The sequence below is a fragment of the Gymnoscopelus microlampas genome (assembly GCF_963454915.1).
Source record: "Gymnoscopelus microlampas genome assembly, chromosome: 24".
Lineage (NCBI taxonomy): Eukaryota > Metazoa > Chordata > Actinopteri > Myctophiformes > Myctophidae > Gymnoscopelus > Gymnoscopelus microlampas.
Genome location: NC_139961.1, coordinates 36,097,426 through 36,122,364, shown reverse-complemented (window position 1 = coordinate 36,122,364; position 24,939 = coordinate 36,097,426). Strand labels below are relative to the sequence as shown.

General features: G+C 40.8%; 3 protein-coding genes across 3 annotated transcripts; 1 reads left to right on the top strand and 2 right to left on the bottom strand.

Annotated features, from left to right (window-relative positions):
• Positions 1 to 689: 689 nt before the first annotated feature.
• LOC311040677 (uncharacterized protein) lies at positions 690 to 6,978 on the top strand (the record flags this gene model as incomplete). The annotated part of the gene is made up of 5 exons (XM_084051007.1): positions 690 to 761; positions 811 to 894; positions 1,533 to 1,787; positions 4,247 to 4,443; positions 6,940 to 6,978. The coding sequence occupies exons 2-5, from the start codon at positions 828 to 830 to the stop codon at positions 6,976 to 6,978; spliced, it is 558 nt and encodes a 185-aa protein (XP_083907133.1). The 5' UTR covers positions 690 to 761; positions 811 to 827.
• A 69-nt stretch (positions 6,979 to 7,047) lies between these two features.
• On the bottom strand, positions 7,048 to 13,926 carry LOC311040676 (E3 ubiquitin-protein ligase TRIM39-like; the record flags this gene model as incomplete). Its single annotated transcript, XM_084051006.1, has 2 exons — positions 7,048 to 8,714; positions 13,788 to 13,926. The coding sequence occupies 2 exons, from the start codon at positions 13,924 to 13,926 to the stop codon at positions 7,048 to 7,050; spliced, it is 1,806 nt and encodes a 601-aa protein (XP_083907132.1).
• Positions 13,927 to 16,018: 2,092 nt separating this feature from the next.
• Positions 16,019 to 17,683, bottom strand: LOC311040675 (E3 ubiquitin-protein ligase TRIM39-like; the record flags this gene model as incomplete). Its single annotated transcript, XM_084051005.1, has 1 exon — positions 16,019 to 17,683. One exon carries the CDS (start codon positions 17,681 to 17,683, stop codon positions 16,019 to 16,021), a length of 1,665 nt encoding a protein of 554 aa, XP_083907131.1.
• Positions 17,684 to 24,939: the final 7,256 nt, after the last annotated feature.

The window sequence follows — 24,939 nt, the reverse complement described above, 5'->3', positions numbered from 1 at the left end:
GTGGATTAAAACCCCCCACCCGTTGCCCTCCAACAGAAACTACATGGGAAACATTATTTATTTTATTCATATTTTAAATAATCTGTAATCACTTCAATCTGAAGTTATTAACTTTAACCTTTAGCCTCCCATCATGTCTCATCTGAAAGCTTTTAATTAATTACAACATTTTACTTTCTTTCTTTCTTTTGTTTCTCTTCAACAGAATCAGAATCATCTTTATTGTCACATCACAGGTTAAAGGTGTAAAGAAGTGGGTGAAACTATAAGAGAGGAGACATAAGGTGCATAAGGTACAGTATGTACATGAGGAGATACAGTATAAGGTGCATAAGGTACAGTATGCACATGAGGTTAGACATAAGGTGCATAAGGTACAGTATTACATGTGGAGATATAAGGTGCATAAGGTACAGTATGTACATGATGTTAGACATAAGGTGCATAATGTACAGTATGTACATGAGGAGACAAGGTGCATAAGGTACAGTATGTACATGAGGTTAGACATAAGGTGCATAAGATACAGTATGTACATGAGGTTAGACATAAGGTGCATAAGGTACAGTATGTACATGAGGAGACATAAGGTGCATAAGCAGCAGCTAGATACCATACATGATTATGTGCAATAATCAAGACTGTCGTCTTCTTGGAAACAAATGATGTAACATCATATCTTTAATCTGATTGGCTGATTCTTCTGAACTACAGAACGAGTCCTCCTTCATTCTCTTTCAGACTCCAGAACTTTTCTTTCAGTAAACATCTCTTTATTCTGATCTGTTTATTCTCATCTATTAAATTCAGTTCAGTTTTGATCAGTGATGATGAAGATTACAGGCACCCTCCTCATCCTCTCCTCTGTACTTCATGTCAAAGCGATCCCAGGAAGTAAGTACATTATATTTATATTATTATATAATAAATACATGTATATCTACTGTTATTATATAAAACCAAATATGAACAATGCACAATACAAACAAATTACACGCACGCACGCGCATGCACACGCGCGCACACACACACACACACACACACACACACACACACACACACACACACACACACGCGCGCGCAAACACACACACACGCTCGCGCGCGCAAACACACACACACACACACACACACACACACACACACACACACACACACACACACACACACACACACACACACACACACACACACACGCACACCCTCCTTTTACTACCTTTATGTACAATATTGAATCTTGAATATTGGTCCAAATACATAAACATTAAAACAGATGTTAGGAACTGTTGTTGTTGTGACATCATGCAATGTTTTTTTCCCGTATGAATTACTTTCATAATAAAAATATAAATGCATAAAAACATTTGAATGTGTTTCAGTGTGAATAAAACGTTTGACAGGAAGCTACTTTTAATATCCAACCTTTCACTTCATATAAGAACCAAACATGATTGTTTAATGATGATTATGTCTTATTGTCACTGTGAAGAAGTTTGTTGTTGAATTTAATGTCATCTTTGTTTTTTTTCCAGTGTTCCATGAGACGATTCAACTCCTTGGCTGTTCAGACACAGTTAAAAACTCATCTAAAGAGTGGATGTTAGGACTGGATGGTGAAGTGGTGTTCTACGCAGACTACAACAAAGGGAAGGCGGTGGAGCCTCAGCGTCCGTTTGTAGATCATATGACCTTCCCAGGAGCTTATGATGCAGCTTTGGGTCTGCAGCACGTCTGCAAAGCCAACCTGGACAACTTTCGCACTGCCTTGAAGAAACCACCAGTGAAAGGTACATACTATTAACAAAATAGTTATTAAAGACGGGGTGCCGTGATTTTCAGTGATCCCCCCCCCCCCCCTATAATCATCAGGTATTATGGTTATACTAGGAGGAAGCGCCTCCAGTTCATTAAAGGGTAAGACCACTTTGGTAGAGGTTTGGGTTGTGTAGTTACTTTGCCATGATGTAACTCCAAAAGTGGGCAAGAAATCAATAATAATTGATCCATTGATTAGAAATTGATAATTCAAAATATGCTCCTCATTGACTTACATTGTACGGTAAAACAGCTCTCAAGGCCACTCTTTTAGCACATAAATGAACCCAAACATAGCTGATTCAGACAATATAGAGCATCACCAAACCCAATACTGTTTGTTTTTTTAATAAAAATGTCAACTTCCTGTTGATTTTACTATTTGAAGATCTGGATCCGGATCCGCCGATCCAGTCCGGGTTTTCTACTTATTAAAAATGGCAAAATCAACAGGAAGTTGACATTTTTATCAACAAAAAAAACAGTACTGGGTTTGGTGATGTTCTATATTGTCTGAATCAACTTTGTTTGCGTTTATTTTCGTGCTAAAAGAGTGACTTTGAGAGCAGTTTTACCGTACAATGTAAGTCAATGAGGAGCATATTTTGAATTATCAATTTCTAATCAATTGAGCAATTATTTTTTATTTCTTGCCAACCTTTGGAGTTACATCATGGCAAGGTAACTATAAAACCCAAACCTCTACCAAAGTGGTCTTGCCCTTTAAGGGCGGATTCACACTATGGTCCCGGGTGCGCACCCTGGACCACTTGGCTGATGTTGTGATAGTGTGAACGTTGCGTATCGTTCCCCGAAACGGATCCCCGAGAACGCCTCCGGAGGTAGTCTCGGATCCAGATCATGCGTATTCGGGTACGGAACGATGCAATGTGAAGCCATCCGTACCAACAGGAGGAAGTGGACTGCTAATCATATCATTTATATATTTTTATAATGACACATTATTTTAGCTGAGTTATACCTTCTCATAGTTCTACTTGAATGTTGACAAGAAATAATAATCCCGCTAGTGTTTGAGTAGCGCGAGCCGTGAAAAATAATAAACAAAAAACACATGTGTAGCGAACGCGTATATAAGGATAGGATAAATATACTAAGGATTAGTCTGTGACGTCACTGCTAAAATACCAAGGATGCGTCCGTGACGCCAATATCATACTAACAGAGACGACGTTACATTTCGAGGTTTCAAAGACCAGTGCACACACTTCTTTGGTTGTGTATTGTTGATCTGTTGTTATTATAACTCAAGACAATGTCAGGAACACAGTCAAACTTTATTATTCACTCTAGACTCTGACAAGTGACTTTTCTACTGTGAATGACATTCTCTCTCCCAAAGCCCCATAGTCCACAGCGCCCCCATGAGGCACATATTTACCATTACTGTTAAATGAAATGGTCTCGAGCGCGGAAGAATCTTGGCCAATACTCGGGAACGGTTTGAATCAATCGGACCCAGTCTGAATCCGCCCTAAGTAAACCTGGTTCTCACCTTAGCACCTCCTCCACCACCTTAGCACCACCCACCTGTCCTAGTCCCTCCTCCTCCTCATGCCCCCCCCTGTTGTGTTATGATAATGAGGGGGAGGGTATATTTTTACTGTGTCATTAAAGCGCTGTTTTTGTATTGGCACGTTTGACCCTCAAGGTTTCAGCCTCCAGGAAGAAACTCCAAATAGTCAGAGAAGACATAAAACACCATAAAGACACCACCAGGGGGCTTAATGAAGTTCTATCAACCTCATAGACACATGAAAAACAGAAAAAGTGCAAAACAATGGCACCACCTCTTTAACTAAAACAGTTGAAAACACACAAACACACACGCACACGCACGCACGCACACACACACACACACACACACACACACACACACACACACACACACACACACACACACACACACACACACACACACACACACACACACACACACACAATGTATTCATATTGTAAACTCAAAATGTATTCATATTGTGAGGCATGTCGCTCTCAAAATAACAACCTTTATGCTATGCTACTGTTATCTCTGTTATCCTGGAAATACATGATGGGGTCTGACAAACAGACAGACAGACAGACAGACAGACAGACAGACAGACAGACAGACAGACAGACAGACAGACAGACACTAGACAGATAGACAGACAGACAGACAGACAGACAGACAGACAGACAGACAGAGTCCTTGTTTACTCAGCCGTGCTAGACATCTGGACACATAGAGAGACAAAACTTAACTGCTAGTCAATCTCATAGTATTTAAGATATTCAATATGCATTCAAAACATTTTAGACTTTATGTAGTGACATGTTTGGCTGATGGGGGACAGTTAGCCTAGTGTTGATATTATACAGATGATAATAAAACTGAACATTAATGATATTTTTAATTGTCTATTTCCAGATGGATATGTGTACTATCAGGCTAGCCGCTGTGTGTTTAACTCCAGTGAGCTGAAGGACATACAGTACATACAGTCAGCTAATTTCGATGGTGATGAGTACCTCAGGTGGGACAGTAGAGTAGATCAGTTTTTTGGATACACTGAGTATGGTGTGAAGAACGCAGAGCGCATGAATAAAGATCCTACAGAACTGGCTGTGATGAGAGCAAACCGAGAGAGATTCTGCAAATACAACATCCCACATAGCAAAAAAGACCTGGCAAAGTTATGGCCCGGATCATGCTGTTTGTCATGGCCCACTTGGAGCAATGGTCTATACCCCCTGCTCTGGCGCCAGATCGGTTTGCCAGAAGCTCAGACATACATGAACCGTATATGGGCCAGCTGTAAAGGGCCACACTGTGCTGACCCAGTGATGAGCCAGAACATAGCAAAAATGACCTGGCAAAGTTATGGCCCGGATCATGCTCTTTGTCATGGCCCACTCGGAGCAATGGTCTATACCCCCTGGTCTGGCGCCAGATCGGTTTGCCAGAAGCTCAGACATACATGAACCGTGCATGGGCCAGCTGTAAAGGGCCACACTGTGCTGACCCAGTGATGAGCCAGAACAGTGTTTCCACAGCTGGCCCAGACATGGGTCACCAGCACAGGGCCTGAATAGTGTTTCCACAGCTGGCTCAGACATGGTTGGCCAGCACAGGGCCAGAGCACTGTGTCCATACTTGGCCTAGGCATGGTTGGCCAGAACTAGCCCAGAACAATGTGTCCATAATTGGCCCAGATATGGGTCACCAGCATAGGGCCAGAACACTGTGCCCACAGCTGGCCCATACATTTGCCAGGACAGGGCCAGCTGTGGACATAATGTTCTGGCCCAAAGCTGTCAATCCTTAAAGGAGAGATCCTGACTACCAGCCCCCCCCCCCCCCCCCCAAATTAGACCTTTGTCACACCCCATATTAACTTCTACAGTTGACTTTTCATAGATGCTCCTGTTCTGAGATCTTGCCATACCTTCAACCCTAAAATGAGACAATTGCCATCAGCTATTGTGCCTATTTCTCTTTCTCCAAACTTATTTTTTTCTTCACAGATCATTTATTTACCACCTGCTGACATGTCAGGATCCGTTTTTGTCCCAACTGAACTGCCATTGATGCAGAATGGATCAGTAGAATAATCGGTGATTGAAGAAGGATCGCCCTGTAGAAAGCAGCAAATACTGATCCATTCTGCATCAATGGCAGGTATGAAGGGCCAAAAAAACAGATCCTAACATGTCAGTAAGTGGTAAATAGATGATCCATGAAGGAAAAAAAAAAAGAGATCGAGAATTAAGCACACACACTAGCGGAGGGCAAATGCCCCATTTTAGGGGTGAAGGTGTGGCAAGATCTCAGAACAGGAGCACCTATGAAAAAAGTCAACTGTAGAAGTTAAGATGGGGTGTGACAAAGGTCTTATTTAGGGGGGGTTGTGCTTTAGTCAGGCTCTCTCCTTTAATCAAGCCATACTAAATGCCATACACAGGCTATAATTGACTAAGATAAAATAAAAACAAGCATAAAAGTTTTCTGCTTTTTTATAGGATATATATTGTGCATTTCTCACAATAGCCAGCAGAGGGCAGCCAAAGCCCATCTATGCTCCATGAGTCCCCCGCACCAGAGTTGAGGGACAGGTACTTGGAATTAATTCAAGCACTTGTCTGTTTAAACTATTTCTATTTTTGATGAGAGGAATTATTATTCATATTATTATTATTAATAACATAGAGCGTGACCCAGTGATTTACTAGCATTGAGAAGCATTTTAAAGTATAATATTTGGTTCCAATATATTTTAGATTGTGTTGGTAGGACTGTCACGATTACACATTTAAGTTGACGATTAATTGTCGCTCAAATAATTGCGATTAATGATTTAATTGTGTGTTTGGCCTTTGAACATTGGAACATTATGAAGCTTTTCAAGGTTTCGTAATAAAAAATTACACAGGGCAGGTATGACACATAACTGAAATATACAAAGAAACATAATTCTATGTACAAAAAAAGCAGAAACAGCAGATTTACGAGCTTACAACGCGTCACAAAGTGACGCGTTGTAAGCTTGTAGATCTGCTGTTTCTGTTTGTTTTTTTATATTTGAAAATGTGTGGGAAAAAAAATCGAAATGGAAACGATTAAATGACGATTATGCAAAAATAATTGTGATTATTTGTTGGGTAATGTAAACTTTAAGGTAATGAATATGTCATTTTATAGAAATGGACTCAAAACCAGATGTTTTTGTATCAACGCAGTATCTTCACCGTCTGTCCTCGGCTCAGTTTAATCCATAGAACAATCATTTAATTTGAACCTCGATGCTCCAACGTTTTGATCAAATGAAGACACACAACAAGCAAAGAGAGCAGACGTTATCATTTGCATTTTTTTATTTTTATTATTAAAACAAAAAAAATAAACATGTTAAGTGTCTTGTGAAGCCTGAAAAGGGGGGGGGGGGGGGGGGGGTGGGGGTAATCACTGAACATTTATAGAAGCAATGAATGAAAACAAGACAGGATCGGCAAAAAGCATCCTATGTTTCTTCAGCTGTTTTTTTTTTTTTTTTTTTTTTTAATGTTATATTGCCCTCTTATATAAATATAATTCTATGTGTAAATACTTTACTCTTTCTGTAGATTTTAGCAGAGATGAGAGGAGGATCCTGGGGCCAATAAAGCAGGGATTCCACAGGGCCCTGGTAGATGATTGTAGATAAAGCAACTTTTTTCAACAAGACAAAGCCACTAACTTCCACCAACAGTCCTGATGATTAGAGGAGCAGGATTTACACCATCAGTATCACAGTTGGACCAGAACATTGGGTAGAGTGTCTGCTCAAATATGCCGCCTGTAAAACACTGGAGAAGAGCCTTGTTATCAACATCATAAAAAGAAACCTGGCCTCCTTTGTAATCCACAAACACCCCAATCGTCTGTGGCTCCATGCTCAGGGAGAGAGGGGTTGTTGTTTGTGTAATACAGGTATATTGGGTGTGGTTCCACTCTTCGTTTGTGTGGCATGAGTAGTTTCCTTCCTTTTCCAGCTGCAGCACGCAGTATACCGGATGATGCCTGTCACGTTTGAAGGACTCCTCAATCACTCCTAACTTCCACTCTGTGTTTCCTCTAACCTCAACCTCATAATAGATCTTAGATGAGTTGAAGCCCTTTTTGCTCAAGACACAGCGTTCCCCAAATGGGTTATCGGTCCTGGATGTTACCCTTCTGGCCCATACTCGTTTTCCATCTTCAGAGAGGATGAGACCAGACTTTGCTGTAGCAGGGTCAAGGGTCACGTCTAGTGCAAAGCGTTGTTTAGCACTCTTCAGCTTGGCTTTAGGAATCACCTCCATTTTGTCATGTAGCATCTCTTCCAGCTGAGCGACCACTGTCCACACGGTCTTCAGACTCTGAAAACCTTGGGTCTTGACCTTATTCAAATCAAGGACTTGTGGAATACTGGAAATTGACAGGAATGTCTGAAGGAGGTGGTGGTGGTCCTCAGTGTGTGAAGACAGCTCCAGCTCGGTACTTTTCCTCTGAAGCACAGTGATGTCCCGCTCCAGCTGTTTGATGAAGCTTTGAGCTTTCTCCTCAGCTGTTCTCCGCCTCTCCTCTATCTCCTCAATGAGCATAACCTGGTTGCTTTGAACAGCTGCCACCAGAGCACTGAACACCTTGATGGCGTCTCCTTTGTCTTTTGCCGCTTCTGCATTGTTCTCATCTAAGAACTGTTTGAGTTGATAAACTCTGCTCTGTCGTTGCTTTATCATCTGCTGTGCATCAGACCTGATTTTGTCAATTTTAGCTTGCTTCGTTTTGTACTCTTCCTCTAGTAGGACGGTGTCATGAGCCTTATGTTCCGTCTTCAGACATGTGACACAAATGCATTCCTGGTCGTTTCTGCAGAAGATCTCCAGCAGCTTGCCGTGGTTCTTACACATCCTCGCCTCCAGGTTCACCACAGGGTCAATCAGTTTGTGCTTCTTGCAGGTTGCAACTCTGCGATGAGGCTCCAGGTGGGGTTCACAGAACGAGGCTTGACAGACCAGGCAGGACTTCAGGGCCGTGCACTTAGCAGCATCAGGGCAGATGTCACAGGGTACCTCCCCTGGACTGACTTTGCGTTTCTGGGATCTCCCACTGACGGAAGGTTTTCTCTCCGGTGATCTCTTGTACAGGGCAGCCATCGAAGAGATCATAGTATTGACCCAGAGATCTGGTCTCCGACCATAAGGGTTTTTACACAAGGGACAGTCACAGGTGACATTGCTGTCCCAGCATTTAGTGATACAGACTTTGCAGAAGGTGTGTCCACATGGAATAGTTACAGGCTCAGTAAAAACATCCGAACAGATTGAACAGAGGACGTGTTCTTCAGGCATCATGACACCACTGACCGAGGCCATAGCTGCAGGAGAGGAGAGGTGGACAGTTAGGGAGGTGTAAGGAGACAGTCACTTTATATTATGCCACAGCCGCAAGCAACTCTTACATCCTATTTTTAATATCTGGAATCTAGAGTTGCAATAGCAATACATCCAAACAGAAAAGTCCTATCTGATTATCGAAAACGAGCGCTTCCAAACTCCAACACTTAGAAAAATAATCACCTGCACAGAATTTATTGACAGAAAGTAGCTCATATATGATGGATTTTTATGAAACAAAGAGGACAATCCAAGCTTTCCATACAGCTGCAACGTTGGTGAGTTCAACGTCATTTAATACAATCAGATCGGACTTCTCGGTTTGGATGTATGAGCTGTCAAGGGTTGGTATTGCAACTCTAGATTCCAGATGGTAAAAATAGTATCTAAAGAGTTGCTTATGGCCACATACTCTAGCCTGGCATTGCCAGATTGATCACGTGGGATCACAAACATTCACATGTTCAGTCTGGCAATGCCAGGCTATGTATCTCTTACTCCATATTCTCTTTTGATATCTTTGCATGGATCAAATTATGATTAGTTGCAACATTTTGAAAAGGTTTTTCATAAAAGGGAAAAGTGTTAGTGTGAGTGCATGGACACAGGAACAGACATAGTTACACATTTGCCATCCAATGGCATTGCTAGAATAAATCCTAAACCTAATCCACTGATTATGTGGTCAGAAAAAGGGGGATCTGATATTCATTTTCAAATAGCTAAAAGTGAGGGGCCTACAGTGCTAAGAAATTACTTTACCTCTGAGCTACTTGTAATCTGTCCCCCCCCCCTAAATAAACCATGATCAAGTTTCCATAGCTGATTGAAGACTAAATGTAAAATGTCAACAAAATACATGTTATTTTCAATAAGTCACATCATTCTACGAATCATCTAGACATTTACAGTATAATGTTAGTATAGCTAACCAGCATAAAGTTAAGTTTGTGGATACAATTACATTGACTGAACTCACCAGCAGTGGATGGTATCTCTGCTAAGTCTTGTTTATGTATGAAACTCGTAGTTATGATGTTTCAACAGAGCTAGTAGGTATATCTGCAGAAGAGACTTACTTTAGTTTCTTTTGAAAAGATGGCACTGCATTGGGCCACCTCTTCCTTCCTTCAAAGGTGTTACCAATTATACTAATTAACAGGGGTGTAAAGTATCTAAGTACATGTACTCAAGTACAATTTTGAGGTATTTGCACTTTACTGGAGTATTTCTTATTTCCAATACTTGTATTCCTTTTATGCTTAGAATAGAAGGTTGAAAACTGTAGTTTCATGCCATATTTAGCCGCGGACCCCCATCTGAAAATGTATTGTGCCAGGACCCCCATAAGCAAAGATTTGAGTGAAAAATTATCGCTTTAAAAATATGTATATACAAAGATTTGCACACATTTTCAAGATTTTTTTCAAAAATAGCAGATCTACAAGCTCTATGAGCTTGTAGATCTGCTATTTTTGAATAAGTGGTTAAAATGATTGTGTTAACTAATTTCGCTGGGGACCCCAAGGACCACTGGTGGTCCCCGGACCACTGGTTGAGAACCACTGGCTTAGAGTCTGTGCTACTGTAGTAGACTTTGGTCCACTGTTTTCTCATTATCTCCTTTTCTCTTCTATTTTCAAATAGCCTGTTTATAAAACAGGGCTAAAGTGGTTAATGTATGTTTTATGATATTAATGTATATCTGCAAAGTAACTAGTAACTTAAAGTTTCCAAATAACTGTAGTGGAGTAAAAGTACAATATTTGCCTCTTGAGATGCAGTGGAGTAGCCTGGATGTAAAAGCACTGAAAATTGGAAATACTCCAGTAAAGTAAAAGTACCTCAAAATTGTACTTAAGTAGCCTACAGCACTTGAGTAAATGTACTTAGTTGCTTTACACAACTGGTCAAGAGTGGAGATACATATATCTATTTTATGAAATCCATCATGTATTTCAGCATCGTTGTGCATTTCTCACAATAACCAGCAGAGGGCAGCCAAAGCCCATCTATGCTCCATGAGTCCCCCGCACCAGAGTTGAGGGACAGGTACTTGGAATTCAAGCACTTGTCTGTTTAAACTATTTATATTTTTGATGATAGGAATTATTATTCATATTATTATTATTATTATTATTATTATTATTATTATTATTATTATTTTTTTTTATTTTTTTTATCGACAATGAAAAATAAAATGAAGTTCCTTTTTAAGTAAATGGATATGAATTATTATTAAAAACTGAGCAAATTGTACCAGGATTCATATTAATGTGTAAATCTTTGTTGGAGTTCCAGAGGAGCACAGGAGGCGTAAGATGTTAAAATGCACACCTTACCTCTGTTGTGACCCCTCTGAAATCCACTGACCTCTGATCCCAATACGGTCTTAGGTCACCCAAAAAAATCTTTACATCAGTAATTTGGATCTGAATGGATCTCGGCTGCCTTCGGGGTACCGGTGATGCTATGAGGCATAAGAGCAGAGTAGACATGGAAAAGGTGTTATAGCAAATACTATAGGGTGGAATTTTAACATGAGGTCAAAAATGATGGTTGATCAAAGAAACAAAAGGTGGGATTCCGTTTATGCCAGAAACAATTTCCCCGTCGCCATAAATAGAATCCCCTCAGCTACCAAAACAAAATAAATACTAAACTATCCGCTAACGAGAAAGAAAAACATGAAACAGGTTTAACTTAAGACCAGACCATCAGAAACTGAACTAATGAATGTCAACTAATCAAATGGAATTAATACGCTGGGGTGCTCTGGGTGTCGTGGAGATGCAGGTGCCAAGTCCTAGTCACACATTAGGCACAGCAGAGAAGGAGAGGACAGCCGGCGCACTCCCAGCGTCATAGGGGTCATAGGTGGGTGTCTAGCCAATACCAGGGCCCCAAAACCAGCAGGGAGGAGAGACAGTAAACACAAACAAAGCAACATTAGTGAACAAAATCAACAGTGGTATGGGGTGTGCAGTGGTATGGGGTGTGCGAGCACATAATCATCAAGGACTAATTCCTTTTAAGTGTTTTTAAAAGTTACAATAGAATATAAAGTTAATTTTCTGTTAACAATTGAAAGTGGGACCCATATGAATGGGAACAAGACAACCAATGTGAGAGATTACTACTAAATGGGTTAACAATCTGAATCGTCTTTAATATAAATGTAACAGGTATGTATATGGACACATATGAACCTCTAATTTGAATTTCATGAAGTGAGTGGGCTAGGGTAGATGATTCCTGTCGCTAGTGGTGAAGGCCCAGCAGTGTAACCCGGGTGTGTTATATTACCTTGATTTAGTCGGCTTGGCCCGTGATCGTGGCGTTGTGAATTGGGTGTTACCTGTTGTTCTGGAGTGGTCACAGCCTGTGTGACAATAACTTTCAGGTCTGGCTCGGCCATGTATGAAGTAACTGTAGCTATGAGATTCCCCATGATGTGAAGTTGAACTGATAATAATACAAAATACTGTATTATACTATATTGAAACAGGAATGAAATCAAAATGTTAAAGTTTTTAAATGGAAAACAATTGAATGGTGTATCTGGATTATATGATACTATACTAATTCCCCTCTGATTGGCACATACTGAATGTATCTGTGTGTGTCAAGGTTTAAATGATCTACAAAATTAAAGTAACAGCAACTCTAAGGGAAAAATAATACAAATGTCCGATAAGTACGGGTAATGATAAAGTTAATGCAGTGTAAACTATCCCTCCTTTTTGATTTGACACAATGCAACAGAGTGTCAATCAATCACCCAAAGTAGTAAAGTGAAGTGCAGCGGGGAGAATAATCTCGGCGGGGGGGAAAAAAATAGGCCACAGAGGCTGCAGTTTACTCCAAGGTCAATTTGATAAGACCCGGGTGATGGGTGTAGTTGGATGGAGAGAGAGAGAGAGTTTATATGCACAGAACAGCTGTAATGGCACAATGTAACTCACAATTCAAGGCATAGGCCTACACACTAAAAAATAAAATGTACTCGTAGAGTAAATAACAGTAATCAATCAAAAACATAAGCTGTCAACGCAGGACCCTATACCGGAGTGTCCGCTTTGGAACCTTATGCTGTAATTGAAATTAAGATAGCCTGGCATCTATCGTGGGAACCCGCAATTTCGCTGTGTTCCATATATCAAATATAAGTGTGCAGACCCTCGCACGTCAAACAAAGCCCTCTCAAGTTGAGTATAGGGAGGTGTAGGAGGTGAGGGACACAAATATATTAATATATCATGTATAACCAGCAGCGCTACCGGTGTATACGGCCAGAATTAAAGGCTAATGGTGTGAACGTATTATACAAACACCCCTGTTCAAACACCAAGACCTCGGAGCAAAAACCCACAGGGTGAGCCACGGGGAAATGATGAAACAAATATATTTGTATAAATAAAGTATGGGTCCAGTATATGCGTGCAGGCCACACGGCAGACCAAGCCCCCACAGTTGGGGCCGAGTATGCGGTGGTGGCATGAACATATACAGAGCGGAGCATACTCTCTGTGTGCAGCACACCAAAAGCAATCAAGTACTAACTAAAACAACAAAAACAAAGACAAACAAAACATATAACAAGTACTATACTATAGCCTCCCGTGTGAGCAATACAGAACTTTCACATACCCAAAGTGTCTGGTTTCAGGGTGGCTGGTAAGAACCGTCTCACCTTGTGTAGAGAACAGATCGGCCCTCTGGAGTGTCGACTGGAGCAAGGACCCACATAGCAAAAAAGACCTGGCAAAGTTATGGCCCGGATCATGCTGTTTGTCATGGCCCACTCGGAGCAATGGTCTATACCCCCTGCTCTGGCGCCAGATCGGTTTGCCAGAAGCTCAGACATACATGAACCGTATATGGGCCAGCTGTAAAGGGCCACACTGTGCTGACCCAGTGATGAGCCAGAACATAGCAAAAAAGACCTGGCAAAGTTATGGCCCGGATCATGCTCTTTGTCATGGCCCACTCGGAGCAATGGTCTATACCCCCTGGTCTGGCGCCAGATCGGTTTGCCAGAAGCTCAGACATACATGAACCGTGCATGGGCCAGCTGTAAAGGGCCACACTGTGCTGACCCAGTGATGAGCCAGAACAGTGTTTCCACAGCTGGCCCAGACATGGGTCACCAGCACAGGGCCTGAATAGTGTTTCCACAGCTGGCTCAGACATGGTTGGCCAGCACAGGGCCAGAGCACTGTGTCCATACTTGGCCTAGGCATGGTTGGCCAGAACTAGCCCAGAACAATGTGTCCATAATTGGCCCAGATATGGGTCACCAGCATAGGGCCAGAACACTGTGCCCACAGCTGGCCCATACATTTGCCAGGACAGGGCCAGCTGTGGACATAATGTTCTGGCCCAAAGCTGTCAATCCTTAAAGGAGAGATCCTGACTACCAGCCCCCCCCCCCCCCAAATTAGACCTTTGTCACACCCCATATTAACTTCTACAGTTGACTTTTCATAGATGCTCCTGTTCTGAGATCTTGCCATACCTTCAACCCTAAAATGAGACAATTGCCATCAGCTATTGTGCCTATTTCTCTTTCTCCAAACTTATTTTTTTCTTCACAGATCATTTATTTACCACCTGCTGACATGTCAGGATCCGTTTTTGTCCCAACTGAACTGCCATTGATGCAGAATGGATCAGTAGAATAATCGGTGATTGAAGAAGGATCGCCCTGTAGAAAGCAGCAAATACTGATCCATTCTGCATCAATGGCAGGTATGAAGGGCCAAAAAAACAGATCCTAACATGTCAGTAAGTGGTAAATAGATGATCCATGAAGGAAAAAAAAAAAGAGATCGAGAATTAAGCACACACACTAGCGGAGGGCAAATGCCCCATTTTAGGGGTGAAGGTGTGGCAAGATCTCAGAACAGGAGCACCTATGAAAAAAGTCAACTGTAGAAGTTAAGATGGGGTGTGACAAAGGTCTTATTTAGGGGGGGTTGTGCTTTAGTCAGGCTCTCTCCTTTAATCAAGCCATACTAAATGCCATACACAGGCTATAATTGACTAAGATAAAATAAAAACAAGCATAAAAGTTTTCTGCTTTTTTATAGGATATATATTGTGCATTTCTCACAATAGCCAGCAGAGGGCAGCCAAAGCCCATCTATGCTCCATGAGTCCCCCGCACCAGAGTTGAGGGACAGGTACTTGGAATTAATTCAAGCACTTGTCTGTTTAAACTATTTCTATTTTTGATGAGAGGAATTATTATTCATATTATTATTATTAATAACATAGAGCGTGACCCAGTGATTTACTAGCATTGAGAAGCATTTTAAAGTATAATATTTGGTTCCAATATATTTTAGATTGTGTTGGTAGGACTGTCACGATTACACATTTAAGTTGACGATTAATTGTCGCTCAAATAATTGCGATTAATGATTTAATTGTGTGTTTGGCCTTTGAACATTGGAACATTATGAAGCTTTTCAAGGTTTCGTAATAAAAAATTGCACAGGGCAGATATGACACATAACTGAAATATACAAAGAAACATAATTCTATGTACAAAAAAAGCAGAAACAGCAGATTTACAAGCTTACAACGCGTCACAAAGTGACGCGTTGTAAGCTTGTAGATCTGCTGTTTCTGTTTGTTTTTTTATATTTGAAAATGTGTGGGAAAAAAAATCGAAATGGAAACGATTAAATGACGATTATGCAAAAATAATTGTGATTATTTGTTGGGTAATGTAAACTTTAAGGTAATGAATATGTCATTTTATAGAAATGGACTCAAAACCAGATGTTTTTGTATCAACGCAGTATCTTCACCGTCTGTCCTCGGCTCAGTTTAATCCATAGAACAATCATTTAATTTGAACCTCGATGCTCCAACGTTTTGATCAAATGAAGACACACAACAAGCAAAGAGAGCAGACGTTATCATTTGCATCTTTTTATTTTTATTATTAAAACAAAAAAAATAAACATGTTAAGTGTCTTGTGAAGCCTGAAAAGGGGGGGGGGGGGGGTGGGGGTAATCACTGAACATTTATAGAAGCAATGAATGAAAACAAGACAGGATCGGCAAAAAGCATCCTATGTTTCTTCAGCTGTTTTTTTTTTTTAATGTTATATTGCCCTCTTATATAAATATAATTCTATGTGTAAATACTTTACTCTTTCTGTAGATTTTAGCAGAGATGAGAGGAGGATCCTGGGGCCAATAAAGCAGGGATTCCACAGGGCCCTGGTAGATGATTGTAGATAAAGCAACTTTTTTCAACAAGACAAAGCCACTAACTTCCACCAACAGTCCTGATGATTAGAGGAGCAGGATTTACACCATCAGTATCACAGTTGGACCAGAACATTGGGTAGAGTGTCTGCTCAAATATGCCGCCTGTAAAACACTGGAGAAGAGCCTTGTTATCAACATCATAAAAAGAAACCTGGCCTCCTTTGTAATCCACAAACACCCCAATCGTCTGTGGCTCCATGCTCAGGGAGAGAGGGGTTGTTGTTTGTGTAATACAGGTATATTGGGTGTGGTTCCACTCTTCGTTTGTGTGGCATGAGTAGTTTCCTTCCTTTTCCAGCTGCAGCACGCAGTATACCGGATGATGCCTGTCACGTTTGAAGGACTCCTCAATCACTCCTAACTTCCACTCTGTGTTTCCTCTAACCTCAACCTCATAATAGATCTTAGATGAGTTGAAGCCCTTTTTGCTCAAGACACAGCGTTCCCCAAATGGGTTATCGGTCCTGGATGTTACCCTTCTGGCCCATACTCGTTTTCCATCTTCAGAGAGGATGAGACCAGACTTTGCTGTAGCAGGGTCAAGGGTCACGTCTAGTGCAAAGCGTTGTTTAGCACTCTTCAGCTTGGCTTTAGGAATCACCTCCATTTTGTCATGTAGCATCTCTTCCAGCTGAGCGACCGCTGTCCACACGGTCTTCAGACTCTGAAAACCTTGGGTCTTGACCTTATTCAAATCAAGGACTTGTGGAATACTGGAAATTGACAGGAATGTCTGAAGGAGGTGGTGGTGGTCCTCAGTGTGTGAAGACAGCTCCAGCTCGGTACTTTTCCTCTGAAGCACAGTGATGTCCCGCTCCAGCTGTTTGATGAAGCTTTGAGCTTTCTCCTCAGCTGTTCTCCGCCTCTCCTCTATCTCCTCAATGAGCATAACCTGGTTGCTTTGAACAGCTGCCACCAGAGCACTGAACACCTTGATGGCGTCTCCTTTGTCTTTTGCCGCTTCTGCATTGTTCTCATCTAAGAACTGTTTGAGTTGATAAACTCTGCTCTGTCGTTGCTTTATCATCTGCTGTGCATCAGACCTGATTTTGTCAATTTTAGCTTGCTTCGTTTTGTACTCTTCCTCTAGTAGGACGGTGTCATGAGCCTTATGTTCCGTCTTCAGACATGTGACACAAATGCATTCCTGGTCGTTTCTGCAGAAGATCTCCAGCAGCTTGCCGTGGTTCTTACACATCCTCGCCTCCAGGTTCACCACAGGGTCAATCAGTTTGTGCTTCTTGCAGGTTGCAACTCTGCGATGAGGCTCCAGGTGGGGTTCACAGAACGAGGCTTGACAGACCAGGCAGGACTTCAGGGCCGTGCACTTAGCAGCATCAGGGCAGATGTCACAGGGTACCTCCCCTGGACTGACTTTGCGTTTCTGGGATCTCCCACTGACGGAAGGTTTTCTCTCCGGTGATCTCTTGTACAGGGCAGCCATCGAAGAGATCATAGTATTGACCCAGAGATCTGGTCTCCGACCATAAGGGTTTTTACACAAGGGACAGTCACAGGTGACATTGCTGTCCCAGCATTTAGTGATACAGACTTTGCAGAAGGTGTGTCCACATGGAATAGTTACAGGCTCAGTAAAAACATCCGAACAGATTGAACAGAGGACGTGTTCTTCAGGCATCATGACACCACTGACCGAGGCCATAGCTGCAGGAGAGGAGAGGTGGACAGTTAGGGAGGTGTAAGGAGACAGTCACTTTATATTATGCCACAGCCGCAAGCAACTCTTACATCCTATTTTTAATATCTGGAATCTAGAGTTGCAATAGCAATACATCCAAACAGAAAAGTCCTATCTGATTATCGAAAACGAGCGCTTCCAAACTCCAACACTTAGAAAAATAATCACCTGCACAGAATTTATTGACAGAAAGTAGCTCATATATGATGGATTTTTATGAAACAAAGAGGACAATCCAAGCTTTCCATACAGCTGCAACGTTGGTGAGTTCAACGTCATTTAATACAATCAGATCGGACTTCTCGGTTTGGATGTATGAGCTGTCAAGGGTTGGTATTGCAACTCTAGATTCCAGATGGTAAAAATAGTATCTAAAGAGTTGCTTATGGCCACATACTCTAGCCTGGCATTGCCAGATTGATCACGTGGGATCACAAACATTCACATGTTCAGTCTGGCAATGCCAGGCTATGTATCTCTTACTCCATATTCTCTTTTGATATCTTTGCATGGATCAAATTATGATTAGTTGCAACATTTTGAAAAGGTTTTTCATAAAAGGGAAAAGTGTTAGTGTGAGTGCATGGACACAGGAACAGACATAGTTACACATTTGCCATCCAATGGCATTGCTAGAATAAATCCTAAACCTAATCCACTGATTATGTGGTCAGAAAAAGGGGGATCTGATATTCATTTTCAAATAGCTAAAAGTGAGGGGCCTACAGTGCTAAGAAATTACTTTACCTCTGAGCTACTTGTAATCTGTCCCCCCCCCCTAAATAAACCATGATCAAGTTTCCATAGCTGATTGAAGACTAAATGTAAAATGTCAACAAAATACATGTTATTTTCAATAAGTCACATCATTCTACGAATCATCTAGACATTTACAGTATAATGTTAGTATAGCTAACCAGCATAAAGTTAAGTTTGTGGATACAATTACATTGACTGAACTCACCAGCAGTGGATGGTATCTCTGCTAAGTCTTGTTTATGTATGAAACTCGTAGTTATGATGTTTCAACAGAGCTAGTAGGTATATCTGCAGAAGAGACTTACTTTAGTTTCTTTTGAAAAGATGGCACTGCATTGGGCCACCTCTTCCTTCCTTCAAAGGTGTTACCAATTATACTAATTAACAGGGGTGTAAAGTATCTAAGTACATGTACTCAAGTACAATTTTGAGGTATTTGCACTTTACTGGAGTATTTCTTATTTCCAATACTTGTATTCCTTTTATGCTTAGAATAGAAGGTTGAAAACTGTAGTTTCATGCCATATTTAGCCGCGGACCCCCATCTGAAAATGTATTGTGCCAGGACCCCCATAAGCAAAGATTTGAGTGAAAAATTATCGCTTTAAAAATATGTATATACAAAGATTTGCACACATTTTCAAGATTTTTTTCAAAAATAGCAGATCTACAAGCTCTATGAGCTTGTAGATCTGCTATTTTTGAATAAGTGGTTAAAATGATTGTGTTAACTAATTTCGCTGGGGACCCCAAGGACCACTGGTGGTCCCCGGACCACTGGTTGAGAACCACTGGCTTAGAGTCTGTGCTACTGTAGTAGACTTTGGTCCACTGTTTTCTCATTATCTCCTTTTCTCTTCTATTTTCAAATAGCCTGTTTATAAAACAGGGCTAAAGTGGTTAATGTATGTTTTATGATATTAATGTATATCTGCAAAGTAACTAGTAACTTAAAGTTTCCAAATAACTGTAGTGGAGTAAAAGTACAATATTTGCCTCTTGAGATGCAGTGGAGTAGCCTGGATGTAAAAGCACTGAAAATTGGAAATACTCCAGTAAAGTAAAAGTACCTCAAAATTGTACTTAAGTAGCCTACAGCACTTGAGTAAATGTACTTAGTTGCTTTACACAACTGGTCAAGAGTGGAGATACATATATCTATTTTATGAAATCCATCATGTATTTCAGCATCGTTGTGCATTTCTCACAATAACCAGCAGAGGGCAGCCAAAGCCCATCTATGCTCCATGAGTCCCCCGCACCAGAGTTGAGGGACAGGTACTTGGAATTCAAGCACTTGTCTGTTTAAACTATTTATATTTTTGATGATAGGAATTATTATTCATATTATTCATATTATTCATATTATTCATATTATTATTATTATTATTATTATTATTATTATTATTATTATTATTATTATTATTATTATTTTATTTTTTTTGGTTAAAAAGGTTAAAGTACAATATTATTATTTTTTTATTTAAATTTTTATCCCACGATTTTGTAACCCTTATTTTTTACACCCAGTGCCAATTGTCTACAGTATGTAATCCTGGGCACTACCTTCCCTCTGCCAACCTAGGGAGGCCAGGGCCGAGCTCATGCCTCCTTCAATGCATGAGAGCCAACTGACCTTCTTTATCACCTGACAGGGGAGAGTTTCCCTGGTTGGACGTAGTGCGTGGAAGGAACACGTTATTCCAACCAGTTCCTTTCCCCTCCATCAGGCGCCCCGGCTGGCCAGGGGGAGGCAGTATAGTGACCAGGATTACTGCATGTTTTTGTGAGGGTACCTACCCTAGGAGACACGGGGAGAACATGCAAACTCCACACAGAAAGGCCCTTTTGCCAACCCCACCTAGGGTATGAAAGTACAATATTCTGATAGTAATCATTGCTACAGAGTGTTTGTTCGGTCACAGGGGTCTCTCCAGCTCTTTAGTAAACAGAATATAGTACATTTTTAGGTAGGTGACACATTTTAAGCTAATCAGGAGATGGCACTGAAAATGCATGTTCGGTTTAATAAAGAGCTGGAGAGACTTGGGAGAATCCTTTAACTGAACAAACACTCTATAGCAATGAGTACTATCAGAATATAGAGCTATTTAACACTTATTTTGACATGACCGGTTGTGATTCATTTCTTGTGTACATTCATTTTGAAGCAATGCATTATATAGGTGTTGCCTGTCTTGTCTTGCGACTATATGCTGATCTTGTTTGTTCATCTGTGAACAAGCCTATATCAGTGTTGAATCCTAACTCTATTTTTTTCCCTCACATTTTTAGAGAAATACAAAACCTCAACAAGAAGTTGGATGACCTGTCAGAAAACCTGAACAACAAGATCGATGTGCTCATGGAGAAGCTCGATGCAATGGACCATGCAGCTCCTACTAATACCAAAATACCATCAGAGTTGTCGGTATGTACTTAAACTTTTTTTCTTTTCAGGCTAAGGACCTGTTATTTGAGACGGATGAAGCAGGGACTCCCACTACATATTGTATAAAATGGTGTTGCAGATTAAACTTCATAGACTTGTTTGGCAGCACCATCATCAGTGTTTGCATTGTAGGCATTACATTTAGGTTGACTCTTTTCCTCTTGTGAAATAGCCGATCTACAAGCTCAACGGCTCACAGTCGAGCTTGTAGATCGGCTATTTTTGCAACGTTTGCCGCTTTCTTAATATTTGGCCAATTTCATATTAAAAAGGTTTTGAAAGTCATTAAACTGCCACTGATAGATATGTTTTGTGGACCAGATTGATATGATCTAGAAATATCGATCTAACCAGTCAAATTAATATAGTGATGTCTTTTTGGGCCTGTACTTCAGTCTTTCAAACATGCCTTTTGTAACTCTACTATACTTTCTCTACCAAGGCCATGTAGCTGGCTCCATATTTGCTATCTGGTGCCGGCTCCATAGGTTTCCAATCAGTAAAAATATGTCTTGGTCAACACTTTGTGATTAAATGCCAGATGACCTGTATCTGTATAAGATTATCTGTATGACCGGGATATTGTCACTAATTTACTCTGTCAGCTGTCACCCTGTCACAGATAAACCTGCCACATGTCCTATGATATCGAAGGAATACGGAACTTGTTTATGTACCAAAAGTTGTACACAAGGACACTATAAGATGAACAACATCTTATTATGATGACACCCTGATGCCTGACAGCTCATCATATGATCTGACGTCTGAGGGTCTTAAAGCCAATCATAAGGATGCACCTATGTCTGATGTCATTGAAGTCCAACTGTGTATAAATACCGTTGTTTGTTAGTACAACTTTAGTGTGTGTTTGTGCGTGCAAGTGCTTGTTGTCTTATGTGTGTGTGTGTGTGTGATTGATATTCTTGTCTGTAACTTGTACTGTCTCCTGTGTGCACACTCGGGCAACTATCTACAGATAGATCATTTTTGGACGTACCAGGTGTCTGACTCTCATTTCTTTGGGTGTTGACTGGACGGGTATTGGGGGGTCTTAGTACCAAACCATCTTTTCATCTTTCTTGGGCTCATGCCTTATTCATAGGGTCCAAATTTAACCCTATCAATGGTCCTTCGATAAACGGTTAAACATTCACCCGAAATTATAATTTTTATAATTTTCTCTCGACCGGTGTGTTTAGAATCAGCTTTCAAATTGTTCTGAGTCTGGTTTTTCTTTGTCGCCTTGTATACATACTTATGTGATGTTTCGCCCTGCATAAGTATCTATAGATATGGTTGATAAGGAAAAATAACAGTCTTTATTTTTGCATTCCTTCTGGGTGACGATTCAGCGGTGAATTCAGATTCAGTTTTTTTTTTTTTATATATATACTTTTCTTTTTTTTTTTTTTTTTGGACCCCCACCTCCTTGCTCCAGTCGACACTCCAGAGGGCCGATCTGTTCTCTACACAAGGTGAGACGGTTCTTACCAGCCACCCTGAAACCAGACACTTTGGGTATGTGAAAGTTCTGTATTGCTCACACGGGAGGCTATAGTATAGTACTTGTTATATGTTTTGTTTGTCTTTGTTTTTGTTGTTTTAGTTAGTACTTGATTGCTTTTGGTGTGCTGCACACAGAGAGTATGCTCCGCTCTGTATATGTTCATGCCACCACCGCATACTCGGCCCCAACTGTGGGGGCTTGGTCTGCCGTGTGGCCTGCACGCATATACTGGACCCATACTTTATTTATACAAATATATTTGTTTCATCATTTCCCCGTGGCTCACCCTGTGGGTTTTTGCTCCGAGGTCTTGGTGTTTGAACAGGGGTGTTTGTATAATACGTTCACACCATTAGCCTTTAATTCTGGCCGTATACACCGGTAGCGCTGCTGGTTATACATGATATATTAATATATTTGTGTCCCTCACCTCCTACACCTCCCTATACTCAACTTGAGAGGGCTTTGTTTGACGTGCGAGGGTCTGCACACTTATATTTGATATATGGAACACAGCGAAATTGCGGGTTCCCACGATAGATGCCAGGCTATCTTAATTTCAATTACAGCATAAGGTTCCAAAGCGGACACTCCGGTATAGGGTCCTGCGTTGACAGCTTATGTTTTTGATTGATTACTGTTATTTACTCTACGAGTACATTTTATTTTTTAGTGTGTAGGCCTATGCCTTGAATTGTGAGTTACATTGTGCCATTACAGCTGTTCTGTGCATATAAACTCTCTCTCTCTCTCCATCCAACTACACCCATCACCCGGGTCTTATCAAATTGACCTTGGAGTAAACTGCAGCCTCTGTGGCCTATTTTTTTCCCCCCCGCCGAGATTATTCTCCCCGCTGCACTTCACTTTACTACTTTGGGTGATTGATTGACACTCTGTTGCATTGTGTCAAATCAAAAAGGAGGGATAGTTTACACTGCATTAACTTTATCATTACCCGTACTTATCGGACATTTGTATTATTTTTCCCTTAGAGTTGCTGTTACTTTAATTTTGTAGATCATTTAAACCTTGACACACACAGATACATTCAGTATGTGCCAATCAGAGGGGAATTAGTATAGTATCATATAATCCAGATACACCATTCAATTGTTTTCCATTTAAAAACTTTAACATTTTGATTTCATTCCTGTTTCAATATAGTATAATACAGTATTTTGTATTATTATCAGTTCAACTTCACATCATGGGGAATCTCATAGCTACAGTTACTTCATACATGGCCGAGCCAGACCTGAAAGTTATTGTCACACAGGCTGTGACCACTCCAGAACAACAGGTAACACCCAATTCACAACGCCACGATCACGGGCCAAGCCGACTAAATCAAGGTAATATAACACACCCGGGTTACACTGCTGGGCCTTCACCACTAGCGACAGGAATCATCTACCCTAGCCCACTCACTTCATGAAATTCAAATTAGAGGTTCATATGTGTCCATATACATACCTGTTACATTTATATTAAAGACGATTCAGATTGTTAACCCATTTAGTAGTAATCTCTCACATTGGTTGTCTTGTTCCCATTCATATGGGTCCCACTTTCAATTGTTAACAGAAAATTAACTTTATATTCTATTGTAACTTTTAAAAACACTTAAAAGGAATTAGTCCTTGATGATTATGTGCTCGCACACCCCATACCACTGCACACCCCATACCACTGTTGATTTTGTTCACTAATGTTGCTTTGTTTGTGTTTACTGTCTCTCCTCCCTGCTGGTTTTGGGGCCCTGGTATTGGCTAGACACCCACCTATGACCCCTATGACGCTGGGAGTGCGCCGGCTGTCCTCTCCTTCTCTGCTGTGCCTAATGTGTGACTAGGACTTGGCACCTGCATCTCCACGACACCCAGAGCACCCCAGCGTATTAATTCCATTTGATTAGTTGACATTCATTAGTTCAGTTTCTGATGGTCTGGTCTTAAGTTAAACCTGTTTCATGTTTTTCTTTCTCGTTAGCGGATAGTTTAGTATTTATTTTGTTTTGGTAGCTGAGGGGATTCTATTTATGGCGACGGGGAAATTGTTTCTGGCATAAACGGAATCCCACCTTTTGTTTCTTTGATCAACCATCATTTTTGACCTCATGTTAAAATTCCACCCTATAGTATTTGCTATAACACCTTTTCCATGTCTACTCTGCTCTTATGCCTCATAGCATCACCGGTACCCCGAAGGCAGCCGAGATCCATTCAGATCCAAATTACTGATGTAAAGATTTTTTTGGGTGACCTAAGACCGTATTGGGATCAGAGGTCAGTGGATTTCAGAGGGGTCACAACAGAGGTAAGGTGTGCATTTTAACATCTTACGCCTCCTGTGCTCCTCTGGAACTCCAACAAAGATTTACACATTAATATGAATCCTGGTACAATTTGCTCAGTTTTTAATAATAATTCATATCCATTTACTTAAAAAGGAACTTCATTTTATTTTTCATTGTCGATAAAAAAAATAAAAAATAAT